This window comes from Culex pipiens, chromosome 1 (genome assembly GCF_016801865.2).
Source record: "Culex pipiens pallens isolate TS chromosome 1, TS_CPP_V2, whole genome shotgun sequence".
In the NCBI taxonomy this organism is placed as follows: domain Eukaryota; kingdom Metazoa; phylum Arthropoda; class Insecta; order Diptera; family Culicidae; genus Culex; species Culex pipiens.
The window spans coordinates 64,247,661-64,270,281 of NC_068937.1; the positions used below are offsets into that span (position 1 = coordinate 64,247,661).

At 40.7% G+C, this 22,621-nt stretch overlaps 2 protein-coding genes and 1 pseudogene across 2 annotated transcripts in view; 1 reads left to right on the forward strand and 2 right to left on the reverse strand.

Moving 5' to 3' along the window:
* LOC120426184 (mitochondrial glutamate carrier 1-like) overlaps nt 1-22,621 on the forward strand; it is a 128,687-nt gene that overhangs the window by 62,571 nt on the left and 43,495 nt on the right. The window contains exon 3 of the mRNA XM_052711694.1: nt 19,170-19,304. Coding sequence (XP_052567654.1) covers nt 19,170-19,304 — 135 coding nt within the window. The remainder of the gene's footprint in view (nt 1-19,169; nt 19,305-22,621) is intronic.
* Nucleotides 2,919-3,629, reverse strand: LOC120426170 (acetyl-coenzyme A transporter 1-like; annotated as a pseudogene).
* LOC120426181 (uncharacterized) lies at nt 6,907-15,392 on the reverse strand. The gene is made up of 2 exons (XM_039590895.2): nt 15,154-15,392; nt 6,907-10,543 (listed from the first exon to the last, which is right to left on the reverse strand). Exons 1-2 carry the CDS (start codon nt 15,324-15,326, stop codon nt 9,973-9,975), a joined length of 744 nt encoding a protein of 247 aa, XP_039446829.1. The 5' UTR covers nt 15,327-15,392; the 3' UTR covers nt 6,907-9,972.

Sequence of the window (22,621 nt, forward strand, 5' to 3'; positions counted from 1 at the left end):
AATAGTTTAACTAAAATCAACATCAACAATCAATGATTAATTCAAAATTTGTTGCAACTTCTTTTGATATTTTTTGTTAGTTTCAATTATTCAAATGCAACATATTGATTTTCTTTTACTTAGTGATAAACAAAATGCGCATGTTGAGTTCCAAGTAAGAGATTGTTATTATCGTTGATTATTTGTTATAAAAGTTAAACTGTCAGTGACTCTTTTTCGATTTGCAAAAACAGTGATTACTATTTTTAATCTTTTTATGTACCTCGTACCAAGACATATGCTATCGGGGTAAAAGATGATTGTGTGTGTACTTTTTTTTTAGAAATATCTGGATGAAATTTGGTCAAATTTGAATTGAAAGGGCACATAAATATAGGCAAAAGGAAGCATTCAAGAATCAATTAGATATGTCTGACTACATAACCAATATTTTTTTAAATTATTTTTTGAATTATGATACTACATACTTGGGTAAGAGGTTATCATTTAGTGATTATAGTGTAATAACACAATTATACCTTTTCAATCACAATAAAAAGCTTCAAAAACACAATGGCATCTGATAAATCAATAAAAATATAAGATGTTTTGAAAATTAGCCTGTTCTATAGGAAATACTGAACAATAAAAAAAAACATATTTTTTGTTGAATTTAAGATAACTCCGGCTCCGACTCCGACTCCGGGTTATCAGAAATCCTCGGCTCCGACTCCGACTCCGACTCCAGCTCTAAAAATTTAGCCGACTCCGGCTCCGACTCCGACTCCAGCTGTTAGAGTTTTGACGACTCCGACTCCGACTCCGATTCCAGGTCCCCAAAAAGACCCGACTCCACCGACTCCGGCTCCGACTCCGACTCCGACTCCACAGCCCTGCTTCCATGGGTCTTGGGTCGGTTATGTACTAGCTGATGACGAGCGTGAGGATGATCTGGAGCGGGACGAGAGGAACGACGAGGAAGGCGAGTTTATCTTTGGGAACGCCGGCGTCGATTAGCTTGAGGCAGCTGACGTTTGCATGATGTTGAGGGGTCTAGCTCATTTCCCCGAATGACATTTCCCCGAATGCCATTTCCCCGAAAATCATTTCCCCTAATTGGCCACATCCCCGAATACCACTTCCCCTAATCAGCCACATCCCCGAATGCCATTTCCCCGAATATCATTTCCCCTAATCGGCTATATCCCCGAATGCCATTTCCCCTAATCGGCCATTTTCCCGAATGCCATTTCCCCGAAGTGACACTTACGCCAATTGCCGTTTATTTAAATTTAAATTTTCATATCCCCTAATCATCATTTTCGCTAAAGCCTTTTTCCATGACTAGCAGTTATTTTCTTTCTCAATTTTACCGAACAAACAGCTTTTTCGGGTATGTTGTTGATTAAATGTTGTAAATTGGGTAGTAAAGCCCTTTGTCAATTTTTATGAACAACGGTAAGAAACATGATTAAAAACCATTTCTGATACGGTTTTTTCATTTTTATGCAAATAAAAAGTTATTGACAAGACAACATTTTTTCGATGGATCAACTATGGTCCCCTTGGAACGAGCTGTCAAGTAGAAGCTTTTCTGCCAAGAAGGGCCGTGAAGTGAATTTTTAAAAATTGAATTAAAAATCCATTTTAAATCCTTTGCGGTCGTTCAAAGGGTCATTGTACTTAGAAAAATAAGCCTTATCGTTGTGAACAATAATATCACAAATTTAAGCTTCATTTTAGGACCCATTTACAGTCCAGACTCGATTATCTGAAGCCTCGATTATCCGAAGTTTCGATTATCCGAACCTTCGATTATCCGAAGGTTTGTATGGGACTTCGATTAATCGAATCAATAACAAAAATTTTTTATCGTTATTTTTCTTTTTCTTGTTTTAAACATCAAATTTGAGTACTGCAACCCCATTTTAGTCAAATTTGAATAGTTGTTTGCCTATTAAATAATAAAATGTTTTTTTTTCAATATTTCAACACCGCCATATTGGCCTTGGATTTAAAAGTTCTAAATCACTTTAACGTAGTTTAGGGGACATACGCTCGATAATAAAAAATTAGGCATCAATTTTTTTTTTGTGATTCGATTATCCGAAGTGAAATTTTTCCGAAGCCTTCGGATAATCAAGTCTGGACTGAACTAGTTTTTTTTTGTTCAATTAACATTTGTATTCAACCGCATAATTAGATGTTGTTTTTGAGAAATTTGCAAGGAAATTTGTCATTTTTCGAATTTTGTCAAAGAACCCAAAAATCGGACAAATAGGTACATAAGGCTGGTACAAATTTTATTTAAAGTTTTTGTTGATTATACTTTTCGCCAAATCTCAAACCAGCAATGTGAATAAAATGATCAGTGTGTACGGGGCTCTGTACTACGAAAATCGCAGGGTATGTTTTTTGAATCATAAAAAATAACAAAACTTCTATTGCATTATTATTATCATGTCTATAAGAAAAAAGTATTTGTTTTGAGAATATATGCATAAAAAAAGTATGTAACAATATTCATTGTATTTGAATTTGTATTGAATCCCCCCTAAAATGCTACGTCTGTTCTGAAAGAAGCCAAAAAGAAAGTTGATCATTCAAGGCCAATACGAACCTTTAAATATGTTGTTTGATGTGATAAAAATTGTCCTCAATTTTTTTCTTTTAAAATGCTATTTCCCCGAACGCGGTCAAGCGGAAATGCCCGGTGCCCAGGAGCGCGCGCGCTCCGGGGCACCGGGCATTTCCGCTTGACCGCGTTCGGGAAATGGCATTCAGGGAAATGACTATTCAGGGAAATGACTATTCAGGGATATGACTAATCGGGTAAGTGGCATTCGGGATTGTGGCCCATTCGGGAAAATGGCATTCGGGGATGTGGACGATTAGGGGAAATGGGAAATTCGGGTAAATGGAATTCGGGGAAATGACTATTAGGGGAAGTGTCTTTTCGGGGAAGTGGCATTCGGGGAAATGTCCCTTCGGTAATATGGGTTTCGGGGAAATGTCATAGATTCGATGTTGAGATCTACGCTCTCTTCGTGAATGCGTTCGGCACTGGGCAGGAATCACGTTTTAGCAGGGCTGCCAACGTGGTCGTCACCAGGAACACCAATCCCCAGAACCACAGGGCCCGGCAGCGTCACCAGCGCCATGAACACCACGTAGCCAAAGAAGTATAAGGCCGTCTACGTTGCAACGCTTCAGTATCGTCAGTCAGTCACCCGTCGACGGCAATGTCCTGCGTGGCGGCGAGGAAGTTCAGCGCGAAAAAGATCGCCGTCAGGATGGAAATGTTCGGCGCGACGTGGGAAGCCACATCATCTCCCTCGGAGTTTCCCAGGCAGCAGTTCACGTGCAGGTTGAGAATCAGTATAAACGATCAGGTACTGCGTCGGGATGAACCAAGACTTGCGACCAAAGCGCGACTAGTACAGCGTGTCAACGATTGGCGCCCACACCAGCTTCATATTGAACGGCCGGTGGACGAAGCTGAACTCGGCCTGAAATGTTAAACAAGTGTTATCACGACGCGTCAAGCTTCCAACTCATCTCTTATCAACCCCATCGTGATAAGACGTATTACCGGACCAACCTTCAACACGCACCTGTTGTTTGTAGCTGGCGCCGCGATTCTGAAACATCTTCGGGATGGCCGCCGCCAGCCCAATTGAAATGCCCTGCAGCAGGTACAGAAAGAACAGGATGGTAATGTTTCCTCCGAGGGGCGAGACAATAGTAAGAAATTAAATAAATTAAATTAATTAACTGCCGAAATTAATTAATTAACGAGAAGTTAATTTTGTTTACGATCCAATCATCGCCACCTCTTCTTACACCACATTGGTTTGACAGTTTGACCTCACGCGTATTTGTTTTTGTTTTGAACTGTCGCAAAAAAAAAAATAAGCAGGAGAATTCAGGTGGCGCAGGAGATCAGGAAATGTTGCTGAAACAGGAGATGCTGGCCAGAGGATCGATCTGGGAGGAAAAGTCCTTCGTTTTTTCGGACAGTGTAGTTGATCGGTGAGGACCGCATCGTGATTTATCCGATTGCATTCAAGCGCCCAGCAAGCAAGCTTCTTTTGCTCCCCGGTATAGATGGCTGGGATGGATTAGCCTTTGGCAACAACTCCAACGTCCCGATCGGATCCGGCAGAACAATCATCCAGATCGGAAAACTTTCTGCTCGCGTCATCATTACAGCAGCGCTGGTCCAATCGAAAGCGGAATAACAATCTCGTCCGCTTCTTCCTCTTCAGCGGCAGTAGCGGTCATCGCCCAGCAAGTGGAGTCCAAGATCAACAACAACCTTCACGCGAATGCGCAAGGGCACGAGTTTAACGATTCGTAGGGCAGCAACCAGTGGCCGAGCTCAAGTGATGGTGCAGGATGCGGTGGAAGTGGTGCCCAGTATCATCACAGTGTTATCTATGTCACAATTAATCACGGTGTAGTTGGTGGGGGCATCACAGAGGGACACACCACCACTATCAGGCGCAACAAGTCGGAGGAGGTCGGGGTTAAGGACACGAACCCGGTGGATCAAATGGCGTTGCCGGAGCTTGAGAACGAACCGATGCATGTAGGATAAGTTAGTGATTATGTGGAGTTTCACGAGTTAAAAAGTTTCTTGTTTTATGTTTCTCCTCAGCTCCAAAGCATCAAGCAACTAGACGACACCACCTTCCAGAAGTTCACATCTTAGCAGAAGTAACAGTAACCACAATCACAGCAGTCTCAACTGATGGCAGGACCTCCAACGAGTAGCAGTGGCCATATGCAGTCACACATGCGACAACAACAACACCAGCAGCTCAGTCCGGACCGTAGGTACACGTCGCCAAACGAGCAGAACGTCATCATACATCCACATCAGTCGGGTCAACCGCCGAGCGGGTTAGTCGTGAAACACATCGTCCCAGATCCGATCAATTGGACCGGCAAATTACGTAGGCTTGCAGTAGTGCTTACCACCGTTCAATCCGTGACACCCTCTGGCCCCGTGATGACCACCATCACCGGTACAACCTTGAGCCCGGCGGTCCAGCAACATTTGTTAGACAGTTAGAAAACAAGTTTATATATTTATTTAAATGGTTTCCATTATAATGAAAAACAAATTAATTATAATCAATAAACAACTGCCAAAAGGACCCAGACCACTTAAATTAAATTGAGCATGCTTGTCGGGACGGTGCTTTGTGGCGGTTTGTGAAACGCGAACAGATAGTAATCACCATCAGGTTGACGTCTTGACGATCTTCCTAGAGTCGAATTACCATTCCAGTGAATTCACCGTAATTTCCGCAGATGAATCCATCTTCATGAAGATAGAAATGAACGACAGGTGACGACGCCTGCTGACGTCGTCATTCTTCGAATCGTAATCCGGACTGGTCTTGGGGGCACTCATTCCGAGGCACATCTCAATAAATTCATCACACAACTCTGGATCAGTCGTGAAGCTCAAATGAAGACGCCTGAAGTAAACAGTAATTTGCTGACTGCGTTTTTTTTTAAATTAATTTAAAATACTCATGGCATACTGCCGTTTGAAGAAACTCTTACTAACAGCGCACTATGGTACATTGGGTGGCCAAGTTTCAAAAAAGTGACCTTCTCCAAATATTTTTTGGTATTTTTTTCTCGAAAGTAAACATTCTAACTAAGAAAAATCCAAATTTTCAAAGCTCTAAGTTTGTTCATTACGGAGATACGCAAGCTGAAAGTCAAAAAATGGAGTAAAAATCTAGCGTTTTTCGTAAAAAAGGCTGATTGTTTAATTTTAACATAGCTCAGCCATTTTAAATATTTTATTAGGACAATTATACATCGTTGGAAAGGTAATGAGATAAGCTTTTAAACTATTAATAGATAAAATGTTGTTTCCAAACCAAAAACTGAAGTTTTCATCGAATAACTGGAGCATTTTTTTGATCAGTAGTGCGGTGCCTGTGTGGACGCGCAGTCCTGTTTTTTCGTGTTATTTTCCGTCTCTTTTGTGTCGCTGTTCGAGAGCATGGGGTGATTGGCTATTATAATTAAATAATGGCATCAGTAGTGCGGTGCCTGTGTGGACGCGCAGTCCTGTTTTTTCGTGTTATTTTCCGTCTCTTTTGTGTCGCTGTTCGAGTGCATGGGGTGATTGGCTATTATAATTAAATAATGGCATCAGTAGTGCGGTGCCTGTGTGGACGCGCAGTCCTGTTTTTTCGTGTTATTTTCCGTCTCTTTTGTGTCGCTGTTCGAGAGCATGGGGTGATTGGCTATTATAATTAAATAATGGCATCAGTAGTGCGGTGCCTGTGTGGACGCGCAGTCCTGTTTTTTCGTGTTATTTTCCGTCTCTTTTGTGTCGCTGTTCGAGTGCATGGGGTGATTGGCTATTATAATTAAATAATGGCATCAGTAGTGCGGTGCCTGTGTGGACGCGCAGTCCTGTTTTTTCGTGTTATTTTCCGTCTCTTTTGTGTCGCTGTTCGAGTGCATGGGGTGATTGGCTATTATAATTAAATAATGGCATCAGTAGTGCGGTGCCTGTGTGGACGCGCAGTCCTGTTTTTTCGTGTTATTTTCCGTCTCTTTTGTGTCGCTGTTCGAGTGCATGGGGTGATTGGCTATTATAATTAAATAATGGCATCAGTAGTGCGGTGCCTGTGTGGACGCGCAGTCCTGTTTTTTCGTGTTATTTTCCGTCTCTTTTGTGTCGCTGTTCGAGTGCATGGGGTGATTGGCTATTATAATTAAATAATGGCATCAGTAGTGCGGTGCCTGTGTGGACGCGCAGTCCTGTTTTTTCGTGTTATTTTCCGTCTCTTTTGTGTCGCTGTTCGAGTGCATGGGGTGATTGGCTATTATAATTAAATAACGGCATCAGTAGTGTGGTGCTTTTCGGAACGCGCAGTTCTGTTTTTTTACCTTCTTTTTTTTTCATTGTTTTTTTTTCCACTCGCGTTCGTTGGCCGATGAGTTTTTTTGTGTTGTTCTCTATTTATAGTTTTCTATAAAAACGGACCTATTTTTTTTTGAGACTAGCAAGTCGTATTGCTGGATTAAGCCCTTTCTATATCATTTCAATAATCATTTCAATAAATGAAGCCCTTCTTACATCACCGTTGATCGGAAGGCACGCCGACGGAGAATTTCTGGAGAATCGCGGTCGAATTAATACTATATTTAAATCCCTAGATAGCTATCTTTCCGCAGCCGGCTGCCTAAGATTTTTAAAATTTCAACCGATAAACAAATTGCTTATGGTCGCATCACCTACCACAGTGAATCCTGACCTCATACCCATCTTACTAACCCCTCAAAACTCATGTGATACTTTGTCGGAGACGCAGTCGATTTGGCGGTCCCATCACTCAAGTATCGGACTAACATTCCCATCCACTTCCCCGTGTCTTACCTCTGGTCGTGGCCGGCGTCGGTATTGATCAGCATGATAGGGACCTTTGAAAATTGCGAAGGGGTGATGATTGATTCCTACTTTTCATCTGTGGTCCACGGAGCAATGTTTGGGGGTCCTGGTCAATAACGAAGTAGCAGCTACGGGTAGACACCAATGCTATGCTAATAACTGGAGCATTTTTTTGACAAAACTTATTTTTTTGTGTTTGTTAATCGAGTACTTTTTTTGCTAACCGATGCTAAACATGAAACTAAGATCACTTGAAAGATTGGATCCTAATCTCCTCATCGTGGACAACGCCGGCACCGTTTCCTTTCGAAGCTGATGACAAGCTGAGTACTCGTTCGCCATCTTCATTCCGTCGATCCGTCAACGTCGACGCCTCCAATTCACGTTTCATGGCTCACTTAATCTGAAAACTGTAGAAAAGAATAATAGCAACTAGAACAAGAGCTGTTTGCCATAACAACTGACCAGCTCCTTGCCGGCTTCGAGGTGGATCTCTTTAGCAATGTTTTGTGCGATTCGTCCGTCTTGTTTTGTCTCTGCGAGGTGCAAAACAGTTTATAACGATTAGACTTAATTGGTAGCGAAAATGTAATTATTAGTCCTAGTTTGTACCGAAACTGTGAAAAGTCTGCGCGAAATTCCCCGCATCACCCCTCGGCCGCTGTCAGTTGGCGTTCACCAAGGAACTCACCACAACCCAAGCAAGAGCGTGAGAGGAAACTGCGCGACCGCAAGAGCAAACGGGAAGTCGGCGAGAGCATTCAGTCTGCTGCGATCAGCCTAAGCAAGTGCATGTCCGCGCACCAACGTGCACGAGTGTGGTCAAAAACCACGTGTGTTCCGCGCGTTCGAGGAAAGTTTCGCGAACGGTAGTGACCCGTGTGTGCTCCCTTGTGAGACGTTCCGTGTGTCCGCCATCGCCCCTGTGCGCCCTCCTCAAGCGTCGCAACGACGGCTCCGCGGGTAAACAAAACCCGCACCAGCAAGAGCCTCAGGCCCAACGCAACCCGGGCGCGACACGAAGAGGACAGAGGTGCAGAAAAGGCGGCACGGCGGCTTCGAAAAGGGTAAGGCGACGAACCAAAAGTCCCGCGTGGGAAACGGAACCGCACCGCACACGAGACGGTGACGCATCTGCCTGGACGAAGGCTGACTCAAAGCGGACAATACCATCCCGCGCTCGAAGCGCGCTCAAGCCAGGAAGAGCGACATCAACGAACCGCGAAAATTGGTGCCGATACAATCTCGAGAACGCCGATCTGGAACGGCGTGGGTACAACTAGCAGCAGGAACAAGAACGCACAGCGGAACCGGCCTAAGCACCTCCACCTCCACCACCCGCAACCGAAGCGGACGGCCACGGTCAGATTGACCGCCACGAAGACCCTCCAGGAGAGGGTCTTTTGGTGGAGACTCGAGCTCATCTGGACATCGAGGCGGACCGGTGCTGAAGAAGTTACGGGCGGAGCGAGCCGAATCGAACGGCCGCCGTGCGGGACAAGAGCACACGTTTGTGCGAATCGCGTGAGAGCGCGGGGACGCGGATCGCTCGGCGCTTCCGCGTCGTGGGCCGTCAGGAAGGATCGAGTCGTGGCTGACTTCGGGGTGACTGCTGAGGGCGAACGCGGCAGCATGCAGCAACAGTGAGGAGAGGCGCCAGCGCGCAAGTACCGCTAGTTTTAAGCACAATTTCACACAAAACATGATGTTCCGCATTTAGATAGAGCCAGATTAGGCAAAGTTTGCGAGGTCGCGTAAGCGCATGTTTGTATGTTTTGAGAATCGGTACGCAATACAGTCATGAAGTTTATTTTGTTTTTGCTAGCCGGAAACGTCTCGTTACAAGTTTCCTAAAAAAAGGCAAATAAGTCGATGAAGAATTAATGAAATGCATTTACCGGTTCACACCTGAACCAGCTGTCTCAGGTCAGCGTTGATGATCTCCTGCTTAAAGTCGTTTCTCGTCCGGCGAATCAAAAACAGCTCTAAGGGTGTGACGACGATCAGGCTGGAACATTGGTAAAAACAAAACTGTTTAGTAAACATACACTCTACCGCATAATTGCTCCAGCACACTCAGAACCGGGTAGAATTTTTGAACTCAAAAATGGGTAACGTTGTGGAGGAGTTTAAGCAAAGAAGTTTAAATTGACTAGAAAAATCTGTGATGTTTGTTTGGATGGAACTAAATGCTAACCTTACTTATTTGTTGTTTTTTTTTTTGTTGGAATCTACGCAGGCGGTCTGTTGATAGTTTGTGGCGGTCTTGTGTCAACATCCAGACAAGCGTAGTTTTTTTTATGTGCTTAATTTTGCCGCTGGCATCCTTAATCTTGAAAGTATGCTTGTTGTCTGATTTAGTATTTTTTAAATTTAAGGTATTACCACAGTTAGGAAACAAGACATTTGCGCAGTAAATGTCGTCGTCGTTGCTATCAACGGTACAGGCATGCTCTTCAACAGCAACAAATTCAAATAGTGGCGAAAACATCTCATCTTCCACGGGGCTTTCACGTTCACGTTCTGTTAGCAGCTCAAACTCCTCACGACTTTCGTCACCTTCCTCAATTGATAAATAAACCATCTTGCAGATCTACTTCCGCTTGGTTGACAGCTCCGGCCTGGAAAACGTCTCTCGGGTCGTATATGACGTTGTCGTCACTGAACTGTGAATCATCTAGCGGGTCGACATCCGTTGGTTCGCCATCTCCTGCCTTATGAATGTTTTTCTCCTGGTTGGGATTCCCATCTTCATACTGCGTATCCTCGAAAGGTTCTATCTGCAAGTGTGCTAATTTCGCCGTATTTGATGACGTGCCGAAGTGTTCAAGCCGTTGTTGTTGACGTGATCGTTTAGCTTGTTTATCAATAGAATGGATGTCACTGCCATCGAGTACAGCTACACGTTTCGTGCGAGTTGGTCTGGTCGTTATATTAAAATGTGCATCGAAGTGCTTTTGTGGATTCGTTACTGTCCACGAATGGGTGGGAGCTGCCTTAACGACTTTGAGCCACTTTTGTTCACTTTGACTGTCACACTCCATACAAATATAGCATAGAATGTGACCGGTGATCCGCCCGTTTGCTGGTGGCTCGAACTTAAATTTAAGCTTGGTCGAATCAAACTGTGGAATCCTGTGAAAAAAAAAAACAAACTTAATAATTGTACAAAACGTGGTTCATATGAATGAAAAAAAATTAAACTGTTTACAAAAATATATTTAAAATTGATGATGTTCCGGTTAACGTGTAAACTCGAAACAATCTGTCAGTTTGTAAATTTCAATCACAGATTTTAACCAGAAATTCAACGATTTTAGGTAAACGTGTAAACTTGAAACAATCTGTCAGTTTGTAAATTTCAATTACAGGTTTTAACGATCCACGATTCAATGATTTTTCTAAAAAAAAAAACGCTTTGACCAGTCCAACGAGATATAGAAGTGGACCGCAGAGGCAAATGATAAGTAAAACAGTTACTATTCAAACAACAAGTGCTAATTTGCGCAATTCCTTATTTCAAACAGAATTCACCAGCCAGAGACTCATCGCTACTACTTGATTGCATGCCAAGCTGCGGGTGTGTGCGACGAAGACATGCCGAAAACACAACCTGCTGCGTAATTTCTAGGCACTGATGAAACGATAGTAGCTACTAGTGGAGTTCGTCAAGTCGGGGTCGAAGTATTGCCTGAATATCTGATGGTAAAAAAGGTCGAGCAATTGTAGCTGCCAAGTGAGAGCAATTTGGCTGCTCAAGCACGTTATTGGCTCCAGGTCTATCAGCTGCAGCATTTGAGGCCGGTTCTGCTTAGCAGTCCCAAGGTCGCGAAAATCTGATGATCTTATCAACGATGCGTTTGAAAACCACCGACGTACGCTACCTCAGCAGTTAACGTGGCCATGACGCGAGCCAAACCTTCTGGTCAAGATGATGCTATATTGTAAGATGAACAGGGTCGTTGTCGGAAAAGGGTTTGGGTTAAACGCGTTCCGGATTGTGAAGCGGTCCAAGCACCAGCGAATGTTCCTTACGCTGTTGGCGAAAGAAGAAGATCCGGAACATAAGGAAAGGTAAAAATGCAGCGGAGTGGTCAGCACAAGTGCTTGATAGAAGCAACAACCTGGTACCCAAGCTGTGGAGTCGGAGTAAGATCTTTTCAAATAGCTTGTGTTTGAGTCGGAGATGGAGTTGGCATATTCTGAATAGCCAGTGTTGGTGAAACTTAAGCGGCAAATTTTCAACAAGGGACCAAGGGAGTTGTTCGAATCGGCGTCTGTGGAGTCAGTTTTTTGGAGAGTACAAGTTGGAGTCGCCCTGCCTTGGAGAAGCGGCCAAACAACTACGTGAACACTAGGGTGGTCCAAATCCGGACTTTTTTGGGGCTACCCCCTGAAATCAAAGATTGACCCATCACTAGGCTAAATTCCAAATTTGAGCTCATTCTGACCACGGGAACCCCTCCCTCCAATCGCTTAAAGTTTGTATGGGAAAATTCGTCAAAATGTATGGAGAAAAGCAACTGTTTTACTTTTTTACCTGTGGAAGGCGCCATAATTATCCGATTCTCACCATTTCTCAAATGTAGAACCTTCATTAAATTTAGAACAACTTTCCCGAAGACACCATATTTTTAGGATTTTTTCCAGTTATTAGCGCCCAAAACTGACCCTTTTTGCGCGGCAAGCTGTAAGGGGCTACCTAACAACGATGTTTATTTCCAATTCGTACACGCACGTGCTCTCTCTCAGGTTCAAACTCTCTCACGAGCTTGCTCGCCTGCCTGCCTGCCTGTTTACCTACAAGCGCGCGCTGTTTCTCTGCTTGGACTTTTGTCGTCGTCGTCGTTTTCGTTTGCTATCCGCTGCGCTGCGTTTCTGGCATGTTTATTATGATTTTCAACTAAAATAGCAGGATTGTTTTGAGATATATTTAGCATATACATTCTTAAATTATGTCAAAAATAAAAAAAAACTGCTCTGAAAAAAAATGTTTAAAGAAAAGACAGCTTAGGCTCAGTTAACAAAATACAGCAAATGTAATGAGAACAATGTTTGTTTGTTTTCCCAAGCATTACACGCAGTTTTTCGTATATGCTAAAGAAACATGATAATGATTCAATTGTTTTAAAAAAATCAGGTAATACAAATGTTGTTCCTTTAGGTAGTCTGCTTTAACAAAAATATACTATAGTACAAATCAAGGCAATTTCACAATTATTGCTGCAAATTCTCATTCATACTCTTTAGAGAGTATGAATGAAAATTTGCAGCAATCATTGTAAAATTATTATTTAAATTTTAATTTTAGAGTTATTTTTTTATTCTTTCTGGAAATTTCTTTCTGTGTTCCTAGACCAGACCTAGCAACAAATATTGCAACTGTTTATCATTTTTTGTCAGTTTACCTGTACATTTTTCGATTCAGGAAACATCTCTTTCTGCACAATCGTTAACTACATTCAGATCAGTTTAAAAAAAATCTAAAGAAAATTCCTTCCTTTTTTATCTAAAAAACAGCATGGTATTTCTTGTAACAAAAGCAGATAAATTAAAATCCAAAACGTTTGCAAATAGGTTTGGATCAGAACAGATGACGATTCATGGATGAACTAATTCATCAAATTTGTATTCTATCTCACACGCTCTTATAACATGATATCTATTGTTGTGTTTTTTTCGTTTTGTTGATCACATATTACATTGAATTTTATATCTCAAAACAAACCTGGTATTTTAGTTCAAAATTATAATAAACATGTCAAGAAAACGAAAACGACGACGACGACAAAAGTCCAAGCAGAGAAACAGCGCGCGCTTGTAGGTAAACAGGCAGGCAGGCAGGCGAGTAAGCTCGTGAGAGAGTTTGAACCTGAGAGAGAGCACGTGCGTGTACGAATTGGAAATAAACATCGTTGTTAGGTAGCCCATTACAGCTGGCCGCGCAAAAAGGGTCAGTTTTGGGCGCTAATAACTTCGCGGGAAAAAAAATCCTAAAAATATGGTGTCTTCGGGAAAGTTGTTCTAAATATACAGCAATTCCATTTGAAAAGAGCCTAAACCAAAAAAAAAGTTCTCCGATCGGGCTCAAAATTTTTCTGGGGGTTCCTTGGCCAAAATAATTAGACCCGTATTTTTTTGTTTGGCCATTAGGGTGACCTACATCGTGCTAGGGTGGTTCAAAAAATGGCAATTTTCGTCATTTTTCACAAAAACTACTTTTTTCTAAAAATCATATCTCCGCGCCATTTCATCCGATTTTAGCTGTCTTAGATGCAAAAGAAAGGTGATGAGTTTGGCTATTTGGGAAAAATAGTAAAAAGTTCCAAAAATCTAGTTTAACTATTGAAAAAGTCGTATGAAAACTTAAAATGGCGTTTTGACCGTGTCTGGACCAAAGAGCCTATGTCTGAAAATATTTTTATCGGATTCCTCGGAAAATTTCACATCACATAACAAAAAATTGGCGATGTCGAACCGTACGTTTTGGAGATACGATTTTTTGAAAATAAAAACTGCGTTTTTCGACGCGCCACGCGCAAAAACGGGAAAATGACGAAATCGGCAAAAAATCAACTTTTTTCACTAAAACTGCGATAACTTTAAAATTTCAGCGATGACCTATAGATGTTTGGGTATCAAAATTTTTGTAATTGAAAGACGCAACTTTTGGTACCATAACATCTATAGGTCATCGCTGAAATTTTAAAGTTATCGCAGTTTTAGTGGAAAAAGTAGATTTTTTGCCGATTTTGACATTTTCCCGTTTTTGCGCGTGGCGCGTCGAAAAACGCAGTTTTTTTTTTCAAAAAATCATATCTCGGAAACGTACGGTTCGACATCGCCAATTTTTGATATGTTATGTGAAATTTTCCGAGGAATCCGATAAAAATATTTTCAGACATAGGCTCTTTGGTCCAGACACGGTCAAAACGCCATTTTAAGTTTTCTTACGACTTTTTCAATAGTTAAGCTAGATTTTTGGAACTTTTCACTATTTTTCCCAAATAGCCAAACTCATCACCTTTCTTTTGCGTCTAAGACAGCTAAAATCGGATGAAATGGCGCGGAGATATGATTTTTAGAAAAAAGTAGTTTTTGCGAAAAATGACGAAAATTGCCATTTTTCGAACCACCCTAGCACGATGTAGGTCACCCTAATGGCCAAACAAAAAAATACGGGTCTAATTATTTTGGCCAAGGAACCCCCAGAAAAAATTTGAGCCCGATCGGAGAACTTTTTTTTCGGTTTAGGCTCTTTTGAAATGGAATTGCTGTATAATGAAGGTTCTACATTTGAGAATTGGTAAGAATCGGATAATTATGGCGCCTTCCACAGGTAAAAAGGTAAAACAGTTGCTTTTCTCCATACATTTTGACGATTTTTCCCATACAAACTTTAAGCGATTGGAGGGAGGGGTTCCCGTGGTCAGAATGAGCTCAAATTTGGAATTTAGCCTAGTGATGGGTCAATCTTTGATTTCAGGGGGTAGCCCCAAAAAAGTCCGGATTTGGACCACCCTAGTGAACACGGCTACCGAAGACAATGTAAAGTTTAACTGAAGTACTAACTACAGTTATACAGTTAGTTCGCGGCCAAGTTATATTTTGCAGGGAACAACTGCCCAAAAGCTAATATTGATGTTATACAGTTATTTTATATGGAAAATCCGTTGTTCTTATGTTTGGAAGTTTAGATGTTGAATGAAAATTGAAACTACTACTACTAAGAATAAAATACTTACTCAGCATAGCGGACGGCGAACCTCGCACAGAGGGCCTGGGACTCCTTGTCTACGTCTATTGTATGGAGGTCGGATCTGTTTTGGTCTAGGTTTCGGTTGCCATTCTCTGCTGGTTCCTCGGGAAGATATTTGTCGATGCCGTTCTCCGTAATTTTGGACGCTATTCGCTTCATCACTCCCTTGTCAAATGACGTGAACTTGAACGAATCGAGGTTAGAGCCGGGAAATAGCTTATCGCGGTAAATGTTGGCCATAGTTTGCAGCCCTTCAATTATTATGTCGTCCACTAGCATTGACAAATTGAAGCAGCCTGTGAGACCGGCTGCGTCCAGAACCCTCCTGAGGCGTCCCTGAACCACTCCTACTTCCGGGCGCATCTTGGCCCAAAACACTGAGCGTAACATAACCTGAAAATTGAAAAAAAAAAAAAAAAGCATCAAATAAAACTCCACCAGATCTGAGAAGAAGAAAATTTAGTATCAATCTAGAAATATTGAGCAATTGCACTACTTTTTATAGCAGCATTCTGCACGAAATAAAAATTTGATTGCGGTTGGTTCTGTGTTCAGAATGGCAGCGATTGGCAGTGTTTTGACTGCATTTTCTTTCGGCTAGTCCTTTTCCAACGCCTACTGTTGTGAATATATATTTTTCCTTGCTGGCACACAAATTTACTTACCATTTCCGGGGAATCATCAAACTCAAACTCTATTTAAAAAAAAAAAAAGAAAAACTCAGAACACTTTTACAGAACTTTCTTGCCGCCCGAGCGCAAAAACAGCAATGAATAAAAAAATGGCGTCCCACACGCATTTATTTTTTCTCACACGCTTAAAGAATTAGGGTGGGAAACCAAGGTTTGTCAAGACGGTGAAAATGAAAAGGTTGGTTCGCGTCAATAAATTAACGAAATATCAATACTTTAATCATCTATTTTAATGTGTTAATGATCTATTAACTTATATGTCCACCCAGTTTCGAATCTACACTGAACAAAATTTTTCATTTTAAAATTTCGTGTTTTTTCTAACTTTGCAGGGTTATTTTTTAGAGTGTAACAATGTTCTACAAAGTTGTAGAGCAGACAATTACAAAAAATTGATATACAGACATAAGGGGTTTGCTCATAAGCGACACAAGTTATTGCGATTTACGAAAAAAAAAGTTTTTAGAAATGGAGAAAATGGTTGTACAAACAACCTCTGAAAATTTCAGGCAGATTGGTGAGGTCCAAACGACGTCCCACACAAAGGGTTATGCCCTGTTCGTGGACTCGCTCTTAACACCATCACCACCACCACCAAAAACAATTCCATCACCACAAAGAACCAAGCTAGATTTTAACACAAATACATTACAAAACGAACACGAAATAAAACCATCATCCTGGTACTACTGCTCACACGATACTGACGCGCAATAATATTCATTAGCACAATGATCCCCCACCGCATGCATGGCATGAACATGAACACGAACACAGCACAAAGAGAACACCACAAAAAATCCATCTCCCCATCGCCACTGCTTGCACGATACTGACGCGCATTAATATTCATTAGCACAATGACCCCCCACTGCATGCATGTCTTGGACTTAAACACGAACACAGCACAAAGAGAACACCACAAAAATCCATCTTCCCATCACTACTGCTTGCACGATACTGACGCGCATTAATATTCATTAGCACAATGATCCCCCACTGCATGCATGGCTTGAACATGAACACAAACACAACACAAAGAGAACACTTCTTGCACGATACTCCCCTCGTGGTCAATTGTCCATACAAAAAATCCTTTTGTATGGAGCGTGGACAATCGCTTACCAAAATTTTACAAATAAGTTTTTTGAAAAAGCCACTTTTGACCACTTTTGAACATATTTTCAAAAGTTTTTTTTTTCGGGAAGTTCAGCAAAATTTTGCATAAGTATGACCCTACTCTTCAGAACATAGTAGTCCGCTAAAATGCTAACATTTTGAGTTATCACAAAAAGTGCTTTTTGGAACATTTTTGCAAAAATGGCGTATATCTCGAGTAGATTAAGACCTACAAATTTGGCGCCTTCGACAAACCTTCATGAAATTTTCTCCTCTACAACTTTGCCCAAGACACCAAAGCCCTACAACGTCATCCAACAAAGTTAGTTTTTGTTTGACACCCTGGAAGGTCGTCACCCTGTATGTCAATCCAGCTTTTTAAGCGAAAATGTCGTTCGAATGGTGAACGCCCGAAATGTCAAAATCACGCAGTGGTACCAACATTACGAAAAAAGTGTGCCTAACATGACAGCCGCATTTTTTTTTCTAATGTTGGTGCTACTGCGCGATTTTGACATTTCGGACGTTCAACATTCGAACGCCATCTTCTCTTAAAAACCTGGATAACTTCAAAAGATAGCCCTCATCAAGTACAACAACTCTTCCCAAGACACTATTTGGCTAGGACGTCAAATAAAGGAGTAATCGCAATTTATTCCACTTAATGTTGCCATTCCGAACACTGTGCAATGGCCACTCCGGGTGTGGTCAATCCTGTCAAAATGGCCATTTTCATTACCAGTATCAAAAACCATGAATTTTGATACCCATATTGCCCAAATTTGTATGGTTCGATAAATGTCCCCGGTAGAACCTTCCCCAGGGCCATGGCCACTCCGGGTGTGGCCAATATCCTACCAGTTTGATCCCAACCCCATTGCCCCAAATCATTCTGGTTTTCGAGTGACCGTTCTAACAATCTTCGTTAGAACAGAATTCCTCGCAAGTTGGTGCACAACCTGTGTCTTTCAATGTGTGCATGTGTGTGTGAGCAATAAAATTACCACCGTGGATCCGTCTCTGCCAGAGGCTCGGTCAAAACTAAAATTGTTCAGAGGCTAAGTGCTAGCTTAAATAGTTCGCATGAAATGTGGCAACAGTGGTGCAACATTCTCGCGTGACAGTTCCAAGAAAGCAGGAGACGAGGCAAAATTTGCCCTGGGGAAGGTTCTACCGGGGACATTTATCGAACCATACGACTTGGGGCAATATGGGTATCAAAATTCATGGTTTTTGAAACTGGTAATGGAAATGGCCATTTTGACAGGATTGGCCACACCCGGAGTGGCCATTGCCTTGGGGAAGGTTCTACCGGGGAGACATTTATCGAACCATACGACTTGGGGTAATATGGGTATCAAAGTTCATGGTTTTGATGCTGGTAATGAAAATGGCCATTTTTACAGGATTAGTATCAAAATTCATGGTTTTTGAAACTGGTAATGAAAATGGCCATTTTAACTGGATTAACACACCCGGAGTGGCCAGTGCCCTGGGGAAGTTTCTACCGGGGGGACATTAATCGAACCATACGACTTGGGGCAATATGGGTATCAAAATTCATGGTTTTTGAAACTTGTAATGAAAATGGCCATTTTGACCGTATGTGCCACACCCGGAGTGGCCATTGCCTTGGAGGAAGGTCCTACCGGGGGGACATTTACCGAACTATACGACTTGGGGTAATATGGGTATCACAATCAAGCCCATCAGTATGGGAAACCTACTTGAACGAAATGTCAAGCTCATATATGCGTTTAACCTCTCCATTCTTCATCGGTCTGATGGCCGAGCGGGCTAAGGCGTCAGTCCGTACTGTTGGTGCTGGTTTTGAATCCCATCAGTTTCAACTTTTTTTTTTGTGTTTACAAAAAATGTACATGCAGTGTGTAATATTAAGTGTCATTTTTGACGAAAGTGATGTGCATGCTTTTGCATGCGATTTTACGGATTTTGCCATCGGATTTTTTGCTGTGTAGTTGTAATGTACGACGGGACTACCGACGGACCTGACGGGACAGGGGCCCAGTTTAAAGGTGTGTGTGGCTGGGCAACAAAATAAGAAAGAAAAATCCTCGTTTCAACCTTTCTTCTTACATGTGTAAGCGTAGCTAGTTTACAGCAAATAGAACCCCCGCTGTTACACCCTACAATATAAATTACAATTTGAGTGTTTTCTTTTGAATTTCAGACTGCTTCCTAAAATAATCAACGGTGGCATTGCGGGTATTATCGGTGTATCTTGCGTGTTTCCGCTAGATTTGGTTAAAACTCGACTGCAAAATCAACAGATCAAATCAAATGGAGAAAAAATGTATACATCCATGTAAGTATTCGATGATGCACCCGATTGAAAATCCAAGAAAGAATTCTTTCTGATATTTTCCTATGATCAGCAGTATCAGACACATTCCCCAGCGACGAAACATTGTGGCTGATAGCTCAAACATTTTAAAATAAAGCCGCGCGCGTACTTTAAAGTGCAATTGTAAGCGTAAATACACACAGTATTATGCAGTGCTACGTGCCGACCATCTGCACCACCTTTGGAATTGGCTCGAAAAAGGTGGACGCAGCTTTAAAAACAATTTTACAATGAGGTAGAATTTGGTAGAATGACTGAATTGCATTCTTAGACATCAGAACAACATTCTCCAATCATTGAATATGTCACTGATTGTCAGCAGGGCAGCTTTTATTTAAATTTTTAACAAAATTTAATTTTTCTTAAGGAAATTGTTGGAATTTCTTAGCATGAGCATGAGCATTAGCATGAGCATGAGCATGTTTTTTTTGTTGGGTTGAGACCACTGCGACCATGACTTTGATCTATTGCGGTATACCCATTTTATTATCGCAGACTTCAGGATGACACGTTACCATTTAGGGTAGCGGTCATTGGCTGACGTTGCGGTATGCCCCATTCAGGTATAATTTCTAAAATGAAATCAACTACCTTACTGGGGTTTTCTTGCCAGATCTCTTTAGGGTTCAAAATAGGCCTGTTAAGAATCTGCCTTCGCCTTACAGATAGTGCGCTTTTTTTTTTTTTTAATTTATATTTATTTTGATTTTCTCTTCCATGTACATTCATTTAGTTAAAATATTATTGAGTGTCCAATCACAATCGATGACTTTTCACCTCAATTTTAAATACTAGCAACTTTCATTTATTAATGAAATATTGTAGCTTTCGCTATTCAGTGATTTCAAATGTAGGAGGTCCTACATGTACAAAAGGGAAAAGGGATACCTTAAAACTAACTTATAAACTATATAAAGAGCGGATCAATGCAGCTGAAGACTGCAATGATTTTTGTCGAAATGCATCAATTATCTTATTGGACATAACATCCAAAGTGTCAACTTCGGCTAATTGATGAAGTTCACTGGTGCTGAACCAGGGAGGAAGTTTCAGAATCATTTTCAGAATTTTGTTCTGAATCCTCTGAAGTTTTTTCTTCCTGGTTAAGCAACAGCTTGTCCAGATCGGCACAGCATAAAGCATGGCAGGTCTGAAAATTTGTTTATAAATTAACAGTTTATTCTTGATACAAAGTCTGGAATTCCTGTTTATAAGTGGATACAAACATTTAATATATTTGTTACATTTAACCTGGATACTTTCAATGTGATCCTTGTAAGTAAGGTTTTTGTCAAAAGCAAGTCCAAGATATTTCACTTGATCCTCCCACTTTAAATTTACCTCATTCATCTTTATAATGTGATGACTTTTTGGTTTAAGAAAATCAGCCCTTGGTTTGTGAGGGAAAATAATAAGTTGAGTTTTTGCAGCATTTGGAGTAATTTTCCATTCTTTCAAATAAGAATTGAAAATATCCAAGCTTTTTTGTAATCTTCTTGTGATGACACGAAGGCTTCTACCTTTGGCGGAGATGCTTGTATCATTCGCATTCGCATTCGCATTCGCATGGAGATGGTGATCTTAGCGGGTTGCAGACTGGATTTCGTCATGTATATGTGATGATTGTCCAGCCCAAGTTGCTTAGAAATTGATTAAAGGGAATTAAAACCAATTCTACCAGAACAAGACAGGCAGCACCATGAAAGCCATCCATTGCCGGCCGCTCCCATCTCCACCATTCACCGGGAGAGGAATAAGGATTAGGAGCACGGGAAGTGTTGATGCTGAACTTACTTAGAAAAAGGTAGCGAAACCGCAGGCTCTTTTTCCCAACCTTATTGTGGAACTCGATCAAACTGACCGTTTGATCAAATTTAATCGAATTTAAACAACAAGGATGCGCAAGTGTCGCGTGGAGTTGGTAGTTGTGAAAGGTTAAGGTCTGGGAGTCGCCCTAAGCAAGCGATACGACCATTGGCATAAGTGAGGTTAAAGGGTTTTTTTTTTTATTCTCAAGGCAGACTATCGGAAGCTGCTGTTGAGACTGTTCCCGTTTAAATTTATTTGATTTTAGTATTTTAACAGGATTGAAATTTATTCTCAAGGCAAGCAATCGGATGCTGCTGTTGAGATAGTTATTATTTAACTGATGTAATTTTTGAAAATTTTATCCCGACGCGAATGTTTGTTAATGGTCCAATATTAGACAGCCGGCTGTGGAAATAAAGGACCCGATGAGTAAATGTACCTCTTATTACTGACACATACATATTATTCTATCTAGCTACTCTCAACCAGAATTACTTTCAGAAATACGTTCTTTTGATTACAACCGGATTGTTTTGATAACTGTACTCTTTGAAGAGTTAACGCATAGTCACGATAAAATAGCTGAACAGCCCTAAAAAGAATTTCCGAATTTCCTAATTTCCTAATTTCCTTATTTCCTAATTTCCTAATTTCCTAATTTCCTAATTTCCTAATTTCCTAATTTCCTAATTTCCTAATTTCCTAATTTCCTAATTTCCGAATTTCTGAATTTCCGAATTTCCTATTTTCCTAATTTCCTAATTTCCTTATTTCCTAATTCCCTAATTTCCTTATTTTTTAATTCCCTAATTTTCTAATTTTCTAATTTTGTAATTGCTTAATTTCCTAATTTCCTTATTTCCTAATTTCCTAATTTTCTTATTTCTTAATTCCCTAATTTCCTAATTTCAGAATTTCCTAATTTTCTAATTTTCTAATTTTGTAATTGCTTAATTTCCTAATTTCCTATTTCCCTAATTTTCTATTTCATTAATTTTCTAATTTTGTAATTGCTTAATTGTTAAATTTTTAAATTTCCTAATTTCCTAATTCCCTGATTTCCTAATTTCCTGATTTCCTAATTTCCTTATTTCCTAATTTCCTACTTTTCTAATTTTGTAATTTCTTAATTGTTAAATTTTTAAATTTCTTAATTTCCTAATTCCCGAATTTCCGAATATCCGAATTTATTAATTTCCTTATTTTAAAATTTTGTAATTTCTTAATTTTAAATTTCTTAATTGTTAAATTTTTTAATTTCTTAATTTCCTAATTTCCTAATTTCCAAATTTCCAAATTTCCAAATTTCCTTATTCCCTAATTTTCTAATTTCCTGTTTTCTAATTTTCTAATGTCCTAATTTCCTAATTTCCGAATTTCCGAATTTCCTAATTTCCTTATTTCTTTATTTCCTAATTTCCTAATTTCCTAATTCCCTAATTTCCTAATTTTCTAATTTTGTAATTGCT

Bases quoted from the DNA above. Each gene is read 5' to 3' on its own strand.
- LOC120426181 (XM_039590895.2), bottom strand. From the start codon at position 15,326: ATGAAGCGAATAGCGTCCAAAATTACGGAGAACGGCATCGACAAATAT. The intron at 10,544-15,153 runs GTAAGTATTTTA...TTTTTTTCACAG, and splicing joins TTCGCCGTCCGCTATGCTGA to GATTCCACAGTTTGATTCGA.